This window comes from Trachypithecus francoisi, unplaced genomic scaffold (genome assembly GCF_009764315.1).
Source record: "Trachypithecus francoisi isolate TF-2019V2 unplaced genomic scaffold, Tfra_2.0 Lachesis_group1, whole genome shotgun sequence".
In the NCBI taxonomy this organism is placed as follows: domain Eukaryota; kingdom Metazoa; phylum Chordata; class Mammalia; order Primates; family Cercopithecidae; genus Trachypithecus; species Trachypithecus francoisi.
This window is the reverse complement of record NW_022681454.1, coordinates 148,018,260-148,038,067: the sequence shown is the minus strand read 5'-3', so window position 1 is coordinate 148,038,067 and position 19,808 is coordinate 148,018,260. Positions and strand designations below refer to the sequence as shown.

The 19,808-nt window shown below is 38.8% G+C and overlaps 1 protein-coding gene across 15 annotated transcripts in view; it reads left to right on the top strand.

The window, feature by feature from the left end:
- SH3D19 (SH3 domain containing 19) overlaps positions 1-19,808 on the top strand; it is a 199,023-nt gene that overhangs the window by 89,858 nt on the left and 89,357 nt on the right. For 8 of the 15 annotated variants that reach the window (XM_033215471.1, XM_033215464.1, XM_033215468.1 and 5 more), the window contains exon 2: positions 8,210-8,249. The exons of 1 other annotated variant lie outside the window; for it this stretch is intronic. In XM_033215471.1, the coding sequence (XP_033071362.1) occupies positions 8,210-8,249 (40 nt within the window). Of the gene's footprint in view, positions 1-6,260; positions 6,532-8,209; positions 8,250-19,808 lie in introns of those variants that run through there. 6 more of the 15 variants (XM_033215472.1, XM_033215470.1, XM_033215473.1 and 3 more) reach the window with 3 other exon arrangements.

Below are 19,808 nucleotides of genomic sequence, written 5' to 3'. Positions count from 1 at the left end.
GCCTGTCACCAAATAGCTGGTTTCTCTTCCAGTTCAAATGTGCTGTAGTTTTTTCCTGTGCGTTTTTTGTTTTGGCGAGGCCTATGTTCAGCAGAAGAATAGACCAAATGTGAATTGTTTTAGGAGAAAGTTGACACTAAAATCACTATTGTATTTATAAAAAGTCAAAAAATGTATGGTAATTCTTAAGAAGACACATCATTTTGCAGCAATATTAGATATATCCGTGAACCAACTATAGCATAAAGGATGCAGGGCAGAAAAGGAAATGGGAGGGCATTGGATAGTCCCGTTATGAACAAACATTTACAGAGTACTGACTGTGAAGCAGAGTCTAACACAGAGACCCTGCCTACATCAGACATTGCTTCGATAAAGGGGACAGACACATGCCCAAAACCTTGAACAGCAGTGCACACTATCATGCTTAGTGTGAAGTGAGTGCTATAGATGGATAGTCTGAGAGTTCAGATATGTGCGTTAGGCAGAATGATGCTATCCCCCGCCCCACAAAGATGTCCACATCGTAATCCCTGGAACCTGCAAATGTGTCACATTTCATGGCAAAGGACTATTAAGGTTGTGAATCAACTTGACATAGGGAGATTATTCTGGATTATCCTGGTGTACCCAGTGTCATCATAAGAGTCCTTTAAAGTAGAAGAGGGAGGTAGATGAGGAAACCAGAGTCATAAAGAGATTTTTAAATGCTACACTATTGGAGGAAAGGACAGCAGGCCAAGGAATGCAAGTGACCTCAGGAAACTGCGAAAGGCAAGGAAATGGATTCTCTCCTAGAGCATCCAAAGGGAATGCAGCCTAGCAAACACCTTAATGCAGCGATCCCCAACCTTTTTGGTACCAGGGGCTGGTCTCATGGAAGACAATTTTTCCATGGACCAGGTGCAGAGGGCTGGTTTCAGGATCATTCAAACATATTACATTTATTGTGTGCTTTATATTATTATCACATTGTAATATATAATGAAATAATTATACAACTCACCATAATGTAGAAACAGTGGGAGCCCTGAGCTGGTTTTCCTGCAACTAGATGGTCCCATCTGGGGGTGATGGGAGACAGTGACAGATCATCAGACATTAGATTCTCTTAAGGAGCATAAACCCTAGATCCCTCCCATGTGCAGTTCACAATAGGGTTCACTCTCCTGTGAGAATCTAATGTGGATGCTTATCTGACAGTAGGCGCAGCTCCGGCAGTAATTCTTGCTTGCTTCCTGCCCTGTGGCCCAGTTCCTAACGGGCCATGGACTGGTACTGGTCCATGGCAGAGGGGTTGGGGACCCCCACATTGATGGGTCTAGTGATACTCATTTTGACTTCTGGCCTCTAGAACTTTAAGATAATACATTTTTGTTATCTTAAACTGCTAAATTTGTGGTAATTTGGTACAGCAGCAATAAGAAATGAATACAAGGATGATGAAGACAGAGAGGAATCAGGGACAGCTTCATGGAGAAGGTGGTTCTTGAGCCATGCATTAAAGATACTAAGAGTGGTAGTCACAGAATTAGAGTCCTAGAATTGATGGTCTAGATATTGAGCTAAACCTTTCATACCCTTTAATTCTTTTATCCTCATAAAACCTCCATAAGGATAGTATTTTCCCATTTTGTAGATGAGAAAACTGAGGCTTAAGGAGGTTAAGCAACTTGTACAGTCACTATGATGCAGTATCATTTGCTACAACTAGTTAATAGCTGGCCTTTTAACAACATGATGGCAGCTGACATTTGTGGTGTGCTTAAGTGTATGGACAGGGTGCTAAGAATGTCACTGGCATTATCTCATTTAATCCTCTCAAGATCTAAGTGATGTATATTTTCTCTGAGGCCTGGATTTATTTGACCAGCAATATGATTGGGTTGGAGGGGAAGAAACTGGGGCCAGAAAATCCAGTCAGGACCTAAGAGTCCAGACAGTTGCTGATAAGAACCTAAAATGAGGGTAAAAACAGTAGGGATGAGAAGGAGAAAACATTCCAGAAATAGTCTGCTTCTTTGTTGAAACATAAATTCTTTTTTTTTTTTTTTTTAGGCAGAGTCTTGCTCCATCCCCCAGGCTGGAGTGCAGTGGCGTGACTTCAGCTCACTGCAGCCTCCACCTCCCGGGTTCAAGCGATTCTCCCGCCTCAGCCACCTGAGCAGCTGGGATTACAGATGTGCACCACCATGTCCTGCAAATTTTTGTAGTTTAAGTAGAGACAGGGTTTCACCATGTTGGCCAGGCTGGTCTCCAACTTCTGACCTCAAGTGATCCGCCCGCCTTAGCCTCCCAAAGTGCTGGGATTACAGGCATGAGCCACCACACCCAGCTAAGACACAAATTCTTGTTTGAAAAAACTTCGTTTTCATCTCCAATTCTTCCCTTCCTGGGTGATTAGGTTACTGCATTTTAATGAATTGTAATGAATTTAGGCACTTTAATTAATGAACAGTGTCAGTACTGATAGTGCTGTAGACCAGACTTTCCCATTTACCCATAGAAGCGTGGGCAGCAGCAGCCATGTAAACTTCTCTGTCATATGTCTTATTTCTCCGCTGCAGTGGTAACTGACAGAGACCCTCTTTAATTTCTTGGCTTTTTTAACCAAGAGAGTAGGAACTTTCTGACTTAAGTTCAACAATGTGTTAGTTCAGCAACAACAAATATATATTTATTGAAAAGCTCTCATGTAAAGAATAGACCATCACTGTGGGAATCTCAAATGTAAATAAAAATCAGTTTGGAGACACACCTAAACAAGGCTGTCAAATAGAAAACAGAGGTGGATTCATATTAGTTAGTGTCAGTAACTTTGTAGAATGAGCACTGCCTTCTTTTCAAGTGTGTATATATATATATATATGCTTGAAGCATATACTTGAAAGATATATTTTATATATATATATATTTGCAGTTTTCTCTCTCTAAATATAAGAACCATTTAAAGTTTTTAGAAAAGTATTTGAAATTTTGGTATCTGATAAGTAAAATCCCATCCATGTTCTATTTGTTTGGAATCAATTATGCAATCTTTTAAAGAATCACCAGAGTAAGATGTATGAACACTGGGTATCTTATGTCTTATAATGGATGACTTCATTGTTTTATTTATTCTGCTTGTCATAAGTAAAGATGTAATGACGTTGCTGCTGCAAATAATTCCTTTTTAGCCCCAAGGAAACTTTAGTTAATTCTGAATGGCACAAAGGGCTTATGTAGGGTTCATCCATATTTTAAAAGTGATATCTACTATATATACTCCCAAGCTGGAACTTAACAGTAATGCTTGGGAGTATGCTGCAGAATCACTTCTTTGGTAATGCTCCTGCTAAAGAGATTTTGATATGCCAAGATGAGATATAAGAGATTCACTTCGGCCGGGCGCGGTGGCTCACACCTATAATCCCAGCACTTTGGGAGGCCGAGGTGGGTGGATCATGAGATCAGGAGTTCACGACCAGCCTGGCCAATATGGTGAAACCCCGTCTCTACTAAAAATACAAAAATTAGCTGGGTGTGGTGGCATGCACCTGTAGTCCCAGCTGAGGCAGAAGAATTGCTTGAACCTGGAAGGCAGAGGTTGCAGTGAGCCGAGATCACACCAAGATTGTACTCCAGCCTGGGCGACAGTGTGAGACTCTGTCTTAATTAAAAAAAAAAAAAAAAAAGATAGACTCACTTTAAACCACTTCTTACTCCATTGTGAGTGTATCTGTGTATATTCATTCATATAGACTGAGCCTTCCCCCTAATTTCAAAGAATGATTTCAGGTCTTTCATTTCCAACTTAAGTTAGTAAAGTAAGTCCCTACCCAATGGGGTTTGATTTTTCTCTCCAGTTAAGTGATCAAAGCTAAATCATCAAAGCCTGAATGTCTTACAACAGATTCTAATATGTTCCGAGTTGGCTCTTAATCAAAGCAAAGATGGCATTTGCATTTTTGTCATTTCCATTTCAAAGTGTTATTAGAGTCAGAATCACTCTGAATGGTTCCACATCAGTAGGATCTGCGTAGCCGTACCCAAAAGCTGTCCCTGCCAGAATAGGGGCCCATTTCTACATAAGTGGTATAACACCTAAATACATAAACATTGGAATCATGCGTCTAGATTACATGGAACCAAGTTGACGTGAAAAGAAAACGTGGATAATCTGGAGTTCTTACACAGAGTCCTTAACCCATGATAACATCCTACCACTCTCCTAACTGTTCTTCAGTCCCCTTGACAAACCATGGGTTCCCCCACTGCATCCCTCACATCTCCCCCACAGCATTTATACATACACAACCAACAGTCTTTGTGCCAGCTCTGCCTTTTTTTTTTTTTGAGACAGAGTCTCACTCCATCACCCAGGCTGGAATGCATGGGCATGATTTTGGCTCGCTGCAACCTTTGTCTCCCGGGCTCAAGTGATCCTCCCACCTCAGCCCCCTCAGTAACTGGGATTACAGGCGTGCATCACCACGCCCAGCTAATTTTTTTGTATTTTTGGTAGAGATGGGGTTTTGCCTCTTGGCCAGGCTGGTCCCGAACTCCTGACCTCAGGTGATCCACCCACCTCAGCCTCCCAAAGTGCTGGGATTACAGGTGTGAACCATGGCCCCCAGCCTCTGCCTTATTTTCTGTCTTTGTTCTGCTTACAGAGTACTCTTCTATTCCTCAGTTAGCTTTATTAACCATGAGGCATGGATGAGAGGGACAAGGAACACACGAGGTGTGTGTGTGTGTGTGTGTGTGTGTGTGTGTGTGTGTGTGTCAGTCATACATATCTACAAAACCATTACATGGTTACCCAGCCATGGTTACCCTCACACTGAGAATGTCCTGCTGGTCTTTGAGTGACCTAAACCATCATGCTCTGCTGGGCGGGCCGCTGGAATAAGTATATCATCCATAGCAAATGTGTAGCATTTGTCAAATTTTAGAGTTAAGGCATTTTATTTTTAATAACTCTTTTTCATAGAAATGGTGAGACTTTGGGCCAGAAAGTTATTCATATGATTTCTAAATATGCAGAAGTTCAGAAAAGCTTTAGAAATATTCTTCCCCAATTATTTGAAAATTGGAAACTCTAAAAAATTGGAAGGCTGAGCATGGTGGCTCATACCTGCAATCCCAACAATTTGGGAGGCCAAGGCAGGAGGATCGCTTGAGTCCTGAAGTTTGAGACTAGCCTGGGCAAAATAGGGAGACCCTATCTCTACAAAAAAAAAATAATAATAATAATTCGCTGGACATGGTGGCATGTGCCTATAATCCTAACTACTTCAACTACTTGGGAGGCTGAGATGGGAGAATCACTTGAGCTCAGGAGCTCAAGGCTGCGGTGAGCTGTGATTGCACCACTGCTCTCCAGCCTGGAGTACAGAGCGAAACCTTGTCTCAAAAAAAAAAAAAAAAAAAGAAAGAAAGAAAAGAAAAAAGAAAAAATTCGGAGAATGTGCTGAAGAGTATTTGATTTGAAAGAAAATCCATACACTTAAAGCACTATATATAGCCAAATTAAATTTCCGTGTTTGCTGTAGATCTGTTCTCATTCTTAAGGGGATTTTATCCAAATGTTTTGTTATTGTTGGCAAGAAAGCAGATTCTGAATCCACCCTCGTGATTTGTTTTGTTCAGTCTTGGCTTTTGGAACAAAATAATAACCACTTACTATTTTGCCAAAAAGTTTATTTCTGCTAATATATTTCTTGACAATTGCACAATAATCCTGACTGTCATGAAAATTACTTTGTTTAAAATATAAGTATATGAAAAAGTATAAGTATATAAGACACACAGATACGCAACACACACACACCATTATTTATATGTATTTAAGCTAAAATATGGCTCTATGGCAAAATGTGAAATCAAAATATTTGTATACTTTGAGGGAAAAGATCAAGCCAAGAACATGTATTTCAATTTGTTTTTCATTGTCAAGAGGTGAGGTATGGGAAATATTGTGAGTAATGGATAATTTACCCTTACCCTCAGATTATCAACTATATGAGTTCTTAGGAGTAACATTTTATAAGTACTGTGTATCTATATTTACACAGGAATGTAACACAGATAACACTAATAGTGAATTCGGGGGAAAATTTTTTAAATTTCCCTCAGCAGATAATCAAGTCTTTTCTTGAATTTTAATTACTGGTCCAATAGAGAAGTGCTGTGAGAAGGCATTCGTATTTTCTTAGAGCAGAAAGTGTAAAAATGACTGTAGAATTTCCTGTTTTAACCAAGAATGAAGGAGAGCTGTGAGCCATTTGCTTCCTGAGTGGCCACATTCCAGCTGTGCAGACTGGTCATAGCACATCTGCCAATCAGAACAGGCCCTGGAGGGAAGCCCTTGGATACTGAGTCTTGTTTACATGCATCGTGACTCTGTTTCTCCCTTCCTCTTGTGTGTTGTACCACTAGGAAGATTAGTGGGGAAATTTGCTATTACATGCCTAAATAAACTATGAAACTAGGATCACAGCCACAGCAAATGATGTTCTGGACAGAGTTTTAGCTCAACTTTAGCCACAGGTAAGAGTTGTTGCTTTGTTATATGGGGATAGCTAATCTGTATTCAGTTTCTGGCTTTACTTTGAGACATTATACGTCATTTTTGTAGCGAAGCTAGCAGACTAAAAACTGGAGAAGAATGATTGAAAGAAATGACTTAAATGTGCCCTGCGTTACTATGACTTTAAAATCTTAATACTCATCAAATGAAAAACATGATATTTTCATTTAAGGGAGGGGTAAAACCAAGTTAAATTAAAACAGAAAAGTTTTTAAAGCTGCAGTAATACTAAGTCACAGTGTAGAGAAATTGGAACCAGAAACGTGCTAACACTATGTGTTTGGAAAGCATTATATCTAAGCAGACATGCTTTATTGTGGATCTTTTTACTTACTAGTCTTTCAGAGAACAGTGTTTTCATGAGTGCTAACTCTTTGGCTTTGAAAAACATTTGTTTTTCATTATGAACTCATTCAGAAAGAATTGTTACATATGTTTAACTGTATAAATCCTATTCCTTTTCTTCCATATTTCTTTCTAGAAGTTTTAGAGTATGTTTCATAATCCTCTTATTCTGTTCCACCAGCAATAAAATTAAGGAAAAACTAAAAGAATTCCTGTCTAATCTTTACATTGCCATTAAATTCTATCTTGTTAGCATTAATTCAGAAGATACTATAGAAAACTGTATTTTGATAATATTCCATAGGATTTTTTCTTAAAGTCATTGCTTAGGATATGTTGTGGTTTGTATATTGCTTTATATTGCTTATTTTTGCATGACACTGCGGCCTTTTACTTCATTTATTTTTAATTTTTAAGCATATAGTGGAGGAAAAATTGTTATTCAGATTCAAAAAAGACAACCTGTGGGTTTTATGATTGTTTCTCTTATATATGATAGTCTCCAGGTTGATTAATAGCATTTTACAGCAGTCTAGAGAGGCACTTTTGAAAAGTTCAAGCATCTGTGCTCTTATTTCTTACCCTATAGCAGGGTTTCTCGACCTCTGCACTACTGACATTTTGGATGAGATAATTCTTTTGGTGAAAGGGACTGCCCTATGCATTGTAGGACCTTTAGCAACATTCCTGCTTTCTACCCATGAAGAGCTCCCTTCTTCCCAGTTGTGACAGTCAAAAATTTTATATGGAGGGCACATTATATCTAATTACTGGAGAAACATTGAAATCCAACTTCTGAAACGTTCTGGGTGATAGATAGTTAAGGGTGAAGCTGTATTGGTCTTAGTATTTGCAGATGTTGTAGCTGACTGTTCATTTTTCCCCCTCCCCATTCTGTTAGAAGCTTCTGCCAACCATGATTCATGGAATGATTTTTTTGAGCTGAGTAATCTGTGGCTTTGCAGTTTCCTTGCTTTCTTTCCTTAGCTAAATCTCTTCTGGTGTTAGCAAAGTATTTAGCACAGGAGAGATCTTTTAAAATGAAATAATACATGTAACGATACGTTTTCCAATGATGATTTTAACAAACCATAAGCTTTTACGCCTGTCCTTCGTTGTCTCTTTTCTGCCTCTGTCAGACGAACTGTGATGAAGAGACTTATAGTTAGGAAGACACAACTGCCTTTGAACAATCCTTTGTGAAATCTAATGGTATGGCAGCTGGTATTTAAAAACTTCTTTCCAGAGCTTTTAAAGAACATTTTCACATGTAACCGTCTTCTTTCTCTACAGATCGCAACGAACGAAATAAACCAGAACACCGTTCTTCAAGGTATGAATTTACAGTATCTGATAATCCTGTATAAAGTTTCTTATTTGAAAAGTATTGTTGGGAGGCAATGTAAGTGTCTTCTTTAGAGTTACTGTCTATTGGAATCTTCTGTGGCATTCAGAGAAGCTTCATAAGGGAAATCTTGTTCATTCTCTGAATAAAAATTTCATATAAAACTATTGACTACCTGGAAAACATGTTTTATTTTAAGAATTCCTATCAGTGACAGATATATTTTCATAAAAATTATTTTACTCTCATTTCTTTATTTTGTTACTTATTTTCCTCCCCTCCCTGTAACCAGTATTTTTATAAGTGTGTATTGCTGTTTTCCTAATCATAAAATGAATATAGGCTCACTGTAGAAATTTAAAAGATATTTTAAAAATACAGAGCATGAAAAAAGCAGAACAAAACAAAACCCAGACTGCCTTCCATCAGCCAGCAATGGCTGGCTATTGCTAAAATTTTGGTATGTTTCTTTCTAGACTTTTAGATTATATATGTATGTATATATTCAAATGGATTATTTTATGTTTTTGTTAGGTATTTCAAGTGGCGGGGAAGGTTGTATCACTTAGGCTCTCAACCACACTGAGTGTATTTCACTAGAATTCTCCGACACTGAAGAGTACATTAAAAAATCCTTGTCAAAGTTAGAGATGAAAAATTGTCTGACTTCTCATAGGCAGGACTGACAGGCTATATTTAATATTTTTAACCCAGTACTATGAAAGATTATAATTTTTCTAATATTAATTTCTTTTTATTCCACATTCTACCACCTTTTTTAAATATTTTATGTTGTGGGAATTGTTAATGTACTTATTGGGTTGACTGCTTTGGTAAACCAAATCCTCATTGACTTCAGTCAATAAAAATATAAAATCTATAAAAATTTCATCACTTAGAGTAGCAATGCATTTTGCAGAAATTGTCAATCAAAATAAGTTAGTGAGACCTAATCTGAGAGAAGAATATAGCTGGGTATTTAGAATATTGACTGATTTTTGTTTTCCAGGTACGATTTACATATGTTAAAATTCATTCTTTTTTGTGTATAATCTTATTAGTTTTGACAGGCATGTACAATTATGTATCTACCACCATAATCATTAAACAGTTTGTAAGATTCCTTTATTTTAGATACCTAAAGAAAAATAGCAGCCAGGCATGGTGGTTCACACCTGTAATCACAGCTACTTGGGAGGCTGAGGCAGGAGGATCACTTGAGCCCAGGAGTTCACGACTAGCCTGGGCAGCATAGCAAAACACTGTCTCATCTCTGTTAAAAATAAAAATAAAGCAATGTAAGAAAAAGGACTTTGACACCCCAAGAGATTCTATTTCATAAGTCTCGAATGAATCCTCAAAATCTGTATATTAAACAAGTCCCCCAGTGATTCTGATGTGTAGTCAGGTTGGGGACCACTGGTCTAGAATATAGCAGCGGAGTTGGGACAGGGAAGGTGAAAAAGAAGAGTAAGATAAAAGTCAAAGCTAAACCATAGGAAGACTGGTGTGAGGAATTGGGAGAACTTAACCCAGATGTGGAAGTTTGGGGAAGTGCATGGGATGGAAATGATAACTGGCTTCAAACACCCAGAGGCTGATATGTGGAGGAAACTAGCAGAATTCTTCCTAATAAATACTGTTCTCTACTAAGAGGAACCCTGGCCACTGGAGGAATGGCAGATTCTGGGTCTGGGCTAAGGGAAAATCAAGATGATCCTGGACATCTAGTTGTGGTGGAAAGCTAGGATGTGCTTAACTAATGGGGTCATGTTGAAAAGAGAGATGGTAGCATCAAGGGATTTTCACTGGCCAAATTTTGGGGTAATTTCAGTATCCAAAAAAATGATGATAATGGATTCCATGTAGAAGAAATGACAGAACTTAGAAAATCATCATTTTGTAATTCTCAAAGTAATAGTTGATGCAGGCAAAGATCATCAGTAGCAGCTAAAACTTCTGTAAAAAGTTGTTGGGAAACCAAAAGATACCAGCTGCTGTTAAAAAAAAAAAAGAAGAAGAAGAAGAAGAAAAGGTTATTGGGAAAAGTTGTTAAAATATCACCCCATAGATCAGTTTTTAATTGCAAAGGGGGAAAATTTACCATTTTAATGGAGAGACCTAGTGGTCACCATCTAAATCAAGTGGTCAGCATGTATATTATCACTAGTGAGATAAGTAGTACACTCATGTAGTAGTCCTAGGGAAGAAAAAAAAAAAAAGCTGGGAGAATATTCCAGATAACAAGAGACCAAAGAGGCCGGGCCTGGTGGCTCACGCCTGTAATCCCAACACTTTGAAAGGCCAAGGCACGTGAATCATTTGAGGTCAGGAGTTCAACGTTGGCCAACTCCATCTCTGCTAACAATTAGCTGGGCATGGTGGTCCACACCTGTAATCCCAGCTACTTGTGAGGCCAAGGTGGAGGTTGCAATGAACCAAGATCACACCACTGCGCTCTAGGCTGGGCAACAGAGTGAGATTCTGTTGAGAGAGAGAGAGAGAGAGAGAGACAGAGGAGAGAGAGAGACACCAAAGATATATTGACAACCAGAGAGAGAGAGAGAGAGAGAGAGAGAGAGGAGAGAGAGAGACACCAAAGATATATTGACAACCAGAGAGAGAGAGAGAGAGGAGAGAGAGAGAGAGAGGAGAGAGAGAGACACCAAAGATATATTGACAACCAGAGAGAGAGAGAGAGAGAGAGAGAGAGGAGAGGAGAGAGAGAGACACCAAAGATATATTGACAACCAAATCTAATATGTGAATTAAAAAAAAAAAATCTAGGACTAAAAAATCCCAACTTTAAAAAAGGTTGGGGAGGGGAGAATTTAAACATGGATGTTATTTTAAATAATATTTTATTAAACATTACTTTTTAAGATGTAGAATAGAAATGTCATTATGCAGGAGAATGTGATTCTTAGGAGATATATGCCAAGGTATTAATATAAGGGTGATATAGTTTTATGTTAGCAACTAAATCTCAATTTGGGGGAAAAAACCCAGGATGAGCAGTAAAGAAGCAGATATTGAAAACTATTAATAATTGGTGAATAGACGAAAGGCATATCGGTGTTACTTATACTGTTTCTTCAGCTTTTTTGTACACATGAAAATTTCAAAATAGAAAGAAACAGTGGAGAGAACTGTTGTGTGTGTTCCTGGGAGTCCCGGAGGACAGAATCCACCTCTGTGGGTGGAACTTGGAGGGAGATATATTTCTACACAAAATGAGGAAGAATTTCCTGACAGAGCTGGTCAAAAATGGCATGGGCTACTCTGTGAAGTAATACTGTCAAAGAAAAGCTAAACAAGCTAGCGCTGGAAATAAAAATAGAGAAGATTCACGCATGGCTAAGTCATTATTCTAGATGGCTCCAGCTCCTTGCACACTAATAGCCAATAAATATCTCTTGTGAGTCTCTATTCTGGCTGAGGATACAATAGAATATAAGAAAAAGTCTCCAGGTTGATGGAGGGTCCATTATTGTGGACTTACACTCCCAATCTCTGAGAATCTATTGACCCTAAAGTGAAGTTCCCAGTCTTTACAGTTATATTTTAGGCAATGCTGTGGTACTTTTGAGGGTATTCTAAAGTATTCTCTGTATTTTTAATCTCTTACTTGTACTTTAGTATAAACAAGTTCTTTAGTACTGTGTTACTGTTCATGGTAACCCTGACACTTAGTAGATTGCCTGGCCCACAATAAACGATAAATAACTGTTGAATAAATAAATGCCAAAGGTATTTTGAGGAGAGAAAGGGAAATGGCAGTATTTTTCTCTTGCAAATCGGGAAGAACCTGACTCTGAAAAGCTCGCCCACAACTATTATTGGATATGTGTGTTACAACAGCAAGAAGTGATGCCCTATAAGAAAGGGGAAATGTTTTTTCAGGAAAGGCCATCATTTTCTGTCCAGGGTATCTGCTGACATTGGCGGTGACCTGTTCTTCTCCTGCCATCCTCCACTAAGCAGGGCTATCCTGCCAGGCCAGCAGTGCATCAAGCAGATTAATACCTGCTGCATCAACAGAGCAGAAAGAAGAAAATATAAACAAAAAGTCATTTAATTTTGGTTTTTCGGTTCTCAGGCCACTCAGCAGCAAGAATGATGGGCTCAAAGCCCCACAGTGATAACAGAAATGCATTTCTCTTGTTTGTGTTTTTAGAGGCCACGCACTCTTATAGCTTTCATAGTAAGAGGTGAATAAATCTGGGACGTCTGCCTGTTCTTTCACTTCAGTGCTAGACTAAGAAGGAAAACATAATTCTTGTCAAGTTAAAGGAAAAGTTTTATCACATGTAGGCCAACACTAAGACCCCAAGCAAAAGGCATCCTGGGTGTTTTTTGATTACTTTGTTTTGATGTTGATTTGCTTGCTGCCGATTGATTGATATACATGTGAGAAATATCTAAGTTGTTCTTGTCTCAACCTTGTTAGTTTAAACACACCATTTCCCAAATTGATGTCCCACAGAACTCTCTTCTGTAGATTATTAATCAGTATGTCAAGAAATAAGTGTTAATATGCAGAAAAGTTTATGAAATAGCGAATTAAACAAAATGAGACATATTTCTTTACTGTGATGCTCCTCAGAGTCTTTAATACACTCAAGTACATTATAAAACTCCAAGTGAGAGCTACACTACACACCCATTTGAAAATTTAGTTGAATTTATAACTTCTTTTCCCAGACATAGCTATTAATAACATCTAGAAAAAAGTACCATGGAATGGCAGTTTGGGAAACTAATTAGAGGGAAGTAGGAGCTAAAGATAATAAGAATGTTAAGCCCTATGGCAGTCAGTGCCACGAACAGAAAATTAAGAGCTGTTTTTACCACCCCACCAGCTCTAAATAATAGATCTTGATGACTTAGGGGTCTGAATTATCACCTAATTCATCTCAAATGTTTTACCTACTACAAGGAAATATTTTACAGAAGCAAAAAAAGGAGGCGGCAGAACAAAGAATCTTAACTCTATTTCTCAAAAATTGTCATTTGAATCTTGGCCTCCCTAAAGCCTTCTTACAGTCAGCTGTCATAATCCCCTTCGATATCCATTAATAAAATTAAATGAAATTTCATTAAAAATCATAGAAGTAAGAAAATGGAAATTCAGCAAAGTGATTCTAAAATGTGTAAGGAAGAGCAAGACTAACCAAGGCAATTTTGAAGATCAAAGAGGAGAGGTGGACTCTTGTAAGTAATTAAGACAATTTTTTTGTCAGCAAACATAGAAATAGGTTGCTGAAGCAGACTAAAGAGCCCACAGACATAGATGAATACATAGAGTTCTGTGTCATGTGATATGATAGAGGCGACATTACAGATCAGTGAGGGAAAGCAGATGTCAACAGATGGTGCTTGAATAACTGATTATCCTTTTTTTTTTTTTTTTTTTTTTTGAGACGGAGTCTCGCTGGGTCGCCCAGGCAGGAGTGCGGTGGCTGGATCTCAGCTCACTGTGAGCTCCGCCTCACGGGTTCACGCCATCCTCCTGCCTCAGCCTCCTGAGTAGCTGGGACTACAGGCGCCCGCCACCTTGCCCAGCTAGTTTTTTATAGTTTTTAGTAGAGACGGGGTTTCACCGGGTTAGCCAGGATGGTCTCGATCTCCTGACCTCGTGATCCACCTGTCTCGGCCTCCCAAAGTGCTGGGATTACAGGCTTGAGCCACCGCACCCGGCCTGATTATCCATATTTTTAATCTACACAGAATTTGATTTATCTTATGACATGAGATAAAAATCTAAAGAAATGAAAGAAGTAAAATGGAAACATTTCAAATAAATGTATACGAATATCTTTATGAGGTAGTGAGTTCTTAAGGTTCAACAAATACAAACCATGAAGAAAAAGATTGATAAATCTGACCATGTGAAAATTTAAAATTTATGTACATCAGAAGCATGTGAAAAGGGAAGTAATGACTGTGCAGTGCACGTAGGTGACAAAGGTTAGTATCCAGGATAAAGAAAAACTACGTATACGGAAGAAAAAGACAAGTAAATATGGGTAGGGGACACATAAAAGATGAAACCTAAGTAACCAGTTAATATACGAAAAGATTCTTCACCTTGCTAGGATTAAGATGTGCACTAACGTGATAATGAGATACCATTTCACTTCCATGGAATTGGCAAAGAAATCTCAAAGACTGAAAATACCAAGTACATATGAGAGTATGTAATTTGGTACAACTGTAAGGAAGACTTTATTCAGGACCATCATGATAGGTATAGAGACAACTGCAATGGGATTTTGCAGTGGGGGAAATAGGTTGGGCTCAACTCATGAACAAGTGGGAATTTATAGTAAAGGAGCAGGGTGTGGGGGTCAGTGGATAGAAAATTACTGAGAGGAAACATTGGGGATCAAGGGGATTATGGCTAAGCTGACATAATAGGATTCTTGTTGAAGTCAGACCAGGGTGATCAGACCTCACCAGGAGGATGGTGGGGGATTGAACCTGATCAGGTGTTAAGAGTAATCTGATATTGAAGATGAGGATTCTTGCTAAACTGACTTACTGCCAAAACTGGATTTTACAAGGAAGTACACAGATGGGACTGGGAAAAGATTCAGAATCTTTGTCAGTTCAGAGTAGCCCTGTTTGAATTAAGGATATGTAGTATGTGAGAACATGGATAAATCTCATAAACATAATTTTGGATGACAGAAGCAAGCTGTAGAAGGATAGATACAGTATAATACCATTTATATAAAGCAGAGGTCAGCAAATGGGTCAAATCTGGCCTGCCACCATTTTGTAATTAAGATTTTATAGGAACTCAGCCATGTCCATTTGCATATCATCTTGGGTTGCTTTCACATTACAACAGGACAGTTATTACAACAAGGACCACATGGCAAAACACAAACAATACATTGTTGTATATTTTTATGACTACATATAGGTACTAAAAGTATAAAAAGATGTGCGAAGTCATAAGTAGTGAAATTAGAATATTGATTATCAAATGGATGGGCCAGGAAAGGATCCACAGGGAGCTTCAAGTGTATCTTTACTGCTTTATTTCTTTTTTTTTTTTTTTTTTTTTTGAGGCGGAGTCTCGCTCTGTCGCCCAGGCTGGAGTGCAGTGGCCGGATCTCAGCTCACTGCAAGCTCCGCCTCCCGGGTTTACGCCATTCTCCTGCCTCAGCCTCCCGAGTAGCTGGGACTACAGGCGCCCGCCACCTCGCCCGGCTAGTTTTTGTATTTTTAGTAGAGACGGGGTTTCACTGTATTAGCCAGGAGGGTCTCGATCTCCTGACCTCATGATCCGCCCGTCTCGGCCTCCCAAAGTGCTGGGATTACAGGCTTGAGCCACCGTGCCCGGCCTTTACTGCTTTATTTCTTAAGCTAAGTGATAGGATTTGCAATATCTGTACTTTTTTAAACTCCTAGAAATTAGCTGGGCATGGTGGCTCATGCCTGCAGTCCTAGCTGCTTGGGAGGCTAAGGTGGGAGGATTGCATGAGCCCAGGAGTTTGAGACTGTGGTGAACTATGATCACACCACTGTATCCCAGCCTGCATGACAGAGTGAGGCCCTGTCTCTAAACAAAGAAAAAAAAAAAAAACTCTGCATATTTTCATAATTTTTTTTTTAAAATGCCATCAGGAGACCTTGAATCCTATGACAGTGAAGAAGATGTTTTTATAGGGCATGAGTATAAAATTGAGTGAATTCTTTTTAAAGAGAAAAATTAAATGGAGGAAATAGTCAAGAATGTTCAGAAAAAAATTGATTAAACACTGTTCAGATTTTACCTCTACTTATAGTCCTGCTCCCATGTCTCCTTTTACCAGAAGCATCTTGTATTTCTCTGAAAATTTTTGTCTCCTTTTTGTCACTTAATAGTTCTACGAGTATCTCATGAAAACATTTTTTAGTAGTACAGAAACATGTGGTATCTGCCTTTATCCCATAGGTGACTTAAGAGTGGTGGTTCAGTGTCTATCATAGTCTGCTTTCTATGTGTATATATAGCACATATTTAAATAATATTTAGAAAAAAATGGGGCTATATATGTGTGTATGTGTGCTTATATGTATGTTTGTATATCTGTATATATACATATATATGTATTTCTGTCAATTTGCCTTTTTCACTTATTTAGAAAGTATTACCATGTCAGTTTCCACTTCATTATTTTTTTTAACTACTGCATAAAAATTTCCAGTGTAACCTTATTATAATTCATTTAACCAGTCCTTTATTGATAGCATTTAGGTTGTTTCCAATCCATTGCAGTTAGAAATGATGTTGCAATAAGCATCTTTATGTTCATATCTTTGTATATAGATATGTAGGAAAACCTTTATTGTTCTTCCAAGATAGATTTTTTTAAGTTTTTGTTTTCATTCACAATTACTTTAAGTTTTTAAATACTATATACCGTACATGTCTGTTTTCTTCCCAAATCTCAGATAGCTCCCTGGTGTTTGGTACTGTTCCAAGTTCTCTAGAGCCCATTACAACTTCCCTCCCCATAGTGTGACCTGAAATGTCACCCAGCACAGGGAGAGACTGAAACAACATGCAGAATGTTTGTAACACATAGTTTAGTACACTCCGAGTTAGTAGTTGGTGATGTTAAAACTTACAGCAATCATTATATCGTTAAGAATTTGAAAGGGTCTTGGTTCTCTGCATTGGTATCCTGTTGTTGATCCTATGAAGATGTTGAAGATTTTATTTTGACACTTAACTATCATCACATTGTGGTTTAAATAGATTAGCGAAAAGCAAAAGATTCAACTTGTTTTAGCTGTTCTCTTTTCTAAGTATATCTATCAAAATACCATGCTCTGCTGAGGTTAGTTTAATACTGTAATTCTGTAGCATTTCCCTGACCATATGTTTTGATGCCTGTACCTCTATAAACTATGGCTGTGTGTAATTACTTTCTGGCATTATGTTTTCTAAGCTATAAGAGAAACATTACTTTTGCTGCAGCATCTGTAATGCCATAAACAATGTGAAACATTTCGATGTATACAGGTTTTGTGGGCAGGAAATTCTTTTGCAAAGGAAGATGTGAAAGGACCATTAACATTTTTTTGTCGTCCTGCAGAGAATACACACACACACACACACACACACACACACAGAGTGTTGTTTTGTTGTGGTTTTCAGAAAGGTAACTTTAGCATTTCCCCCTAGTGTGATGGGAATGAAAATGAAGCATTTATATGGTGTATCAGTTAGGTAATTGAAAAGTTTTATTGGCTGGTCTACCACTGCCATAGTACTTAGTGTGGGGCTTTTCTGAAGTTGTTTCAAATTAAACTATCAGCAGGCAGTTAACTTTGGAACAGCAGCTGGTCCTGTGTTTATTACTTTTTCTCAAGATGGGCATGTTGGCCACCCATTTCTCTGCAGTCCAGGGCGCATGGAACTCCTGGCCCTTAAATTTTTTTCATCCTAATTCTTTCCTCTCTTACCTTGGGTTATATTTTATAATAGTTATTTACCTTTCTGCAGTGTAATTTAGAAGTAGTTGTTTATACAGTTCTACAAAATCTCGGTTAAACAGCCTGTAGTCAAGTGAAATTTGTATACATCTTTGTGGCCCTCAGTCTGTCCTTAGGTTATGGTTTTACTCCAACTAATAAATATTCTTGTGCAAGTGGACTTTAAAATTTTATTCAAATATTTTCCCTTATTGAACACAGCATACATCACGTTCTTCAAATGTATTGATTATGACTGTATGCCACAGAAGCGTACTAGCTAATTCCTCGAAAAATCTTAGGACAGAATTGCTAAACAGTTGTTAATTAGCTCAGTCACCTCCTGTCTCATTGAAAGTAAACTGCTGTTGATTGGAATTCAGTCTTGTCCTTAAAGGTAATACCCTGGCCAGGTGTGGTGGCTCACGCTTGTAGTCCCAGCACTTTGGGAGGCAGAGGTGGGCGGATCAGGAGGTCAGGAGTTCGAGACCAGCCTGACCAGCATGGTGAAACTCCATCTCTACTAAAAATACAAAAATTAACCGAGCATGGTGGCATACGCCTGTAATCCCAGCTACTCAGGAGTCTTGAGGCAGGAAAATCACTTGAACCCAGGAAGCAGAGGTTGCAGTGAACCAAGAGTGCGCCACTGCACTCCAGCCTGGGCAACAGAGCAAGACTCCGTCAAAAAAAAGGTAAAACCCTTTCCTGAAACCAGAAATCAGGCCTGGTCCCAAGAATTCAATTTCAAGGTTAGAAGTATCTTTGTTGATTAGCAGCTCCCCTGCATAATAAATCAGAGCATTCATTTCTGCCCTCGTAATAAGTTTTTGCCACTTCTAATCTCATTTTAGTTGTAGGCCATGTTTCCAGAAATGCAGAGTGAGCAAGCCGGCTCTTTTGCAACACTTCTAAATGCAGCAAAATTTAAGGCAGGAATCTGAAAGGACTCGTTGGTGACCTTCCTTCCTTTTGGATAGGAGGATTGAGAATCAGTATCCTTTGTTAATTAAAAAAATAAAGAATGAAAGGAAAGTATCGATTCTTTGAAGGCTTCAGAGTAACATTGTGTCTACAATACAAACGTTCCCTCAGCTATAAACCTGTTTCCTCAAGATAATGTTTTTCCTTGGCACACTGCCTTGTGCAGGCAGTTCAGGGATGCTATCAAGGAATGACAGGCAGGACTTAAAGTTTATCACTATCTGTTGCCCAGTGGTTTCTCTTGGTTACGGATTCTGAAGAGAAACTCTCGGTAGAAGAAGCCTTGTAAACTGAACTACGGTCTTCAAAATATTTTCATGAGGCTGGATGTGGTGGCTCACACCTGTATTCCCAACACTTTGGGAGGCCAAGGCAGGAGGAATGCTTGAGGCCAGGCGTTTGAGACCAGCTTGGGCAACAAAAAATTTAAAAATTAGCCAGGCACAGTGGCATGCACCTGTAGTCCCAGATACTCAGGAGGCTGAGGCAGGAGGATTAAGTCCTCAGCCCAGGAGTTCAAGGCTACAGTGAGCTAGGATTGTACCACCACACACCTGGGCAACAGAACAAGACTCTGTCAAATAAATAAATAAATTCATATTATTAATTCCTATCTCCCCCCCGTCCACCCCCACCCAAGACAGGATCTTGATCTGTCACCCAGGCTGGAATGCTGTGGTGCAATCATGGCTTACTGCAGCCTTGACCTCCTGGGCTCAAGCAATTTTCCCACCTCAGCCTTGTAAGTACCTGGGACTACAGGTGTATGCCTCCATGCCTGACTAATTTTTGTATTTTTTTTGTAGAGACAGAGTTCTACCATGTTGCCCAGTCTGGTCTTGAACTCCTGGGCTCAAGTTATCTGCCCACCTCTACCTCCCAAAATACTGGCGTGAGCCACCACTCCTGGTCCCAATATCTTAAAATAAGACAGCCATGAAGTTTGCCACATCTATTGACTCTTCCTTTCACAAACAATTTGTCTGTAGCATGCAATGCTGTTTGGTACCATTTTACCTACAATAGAACTTCTTTCAAAACTGGAGCCAATCCTGTTAAATCCTGCCACTGCTTTATCAACTAAATTTA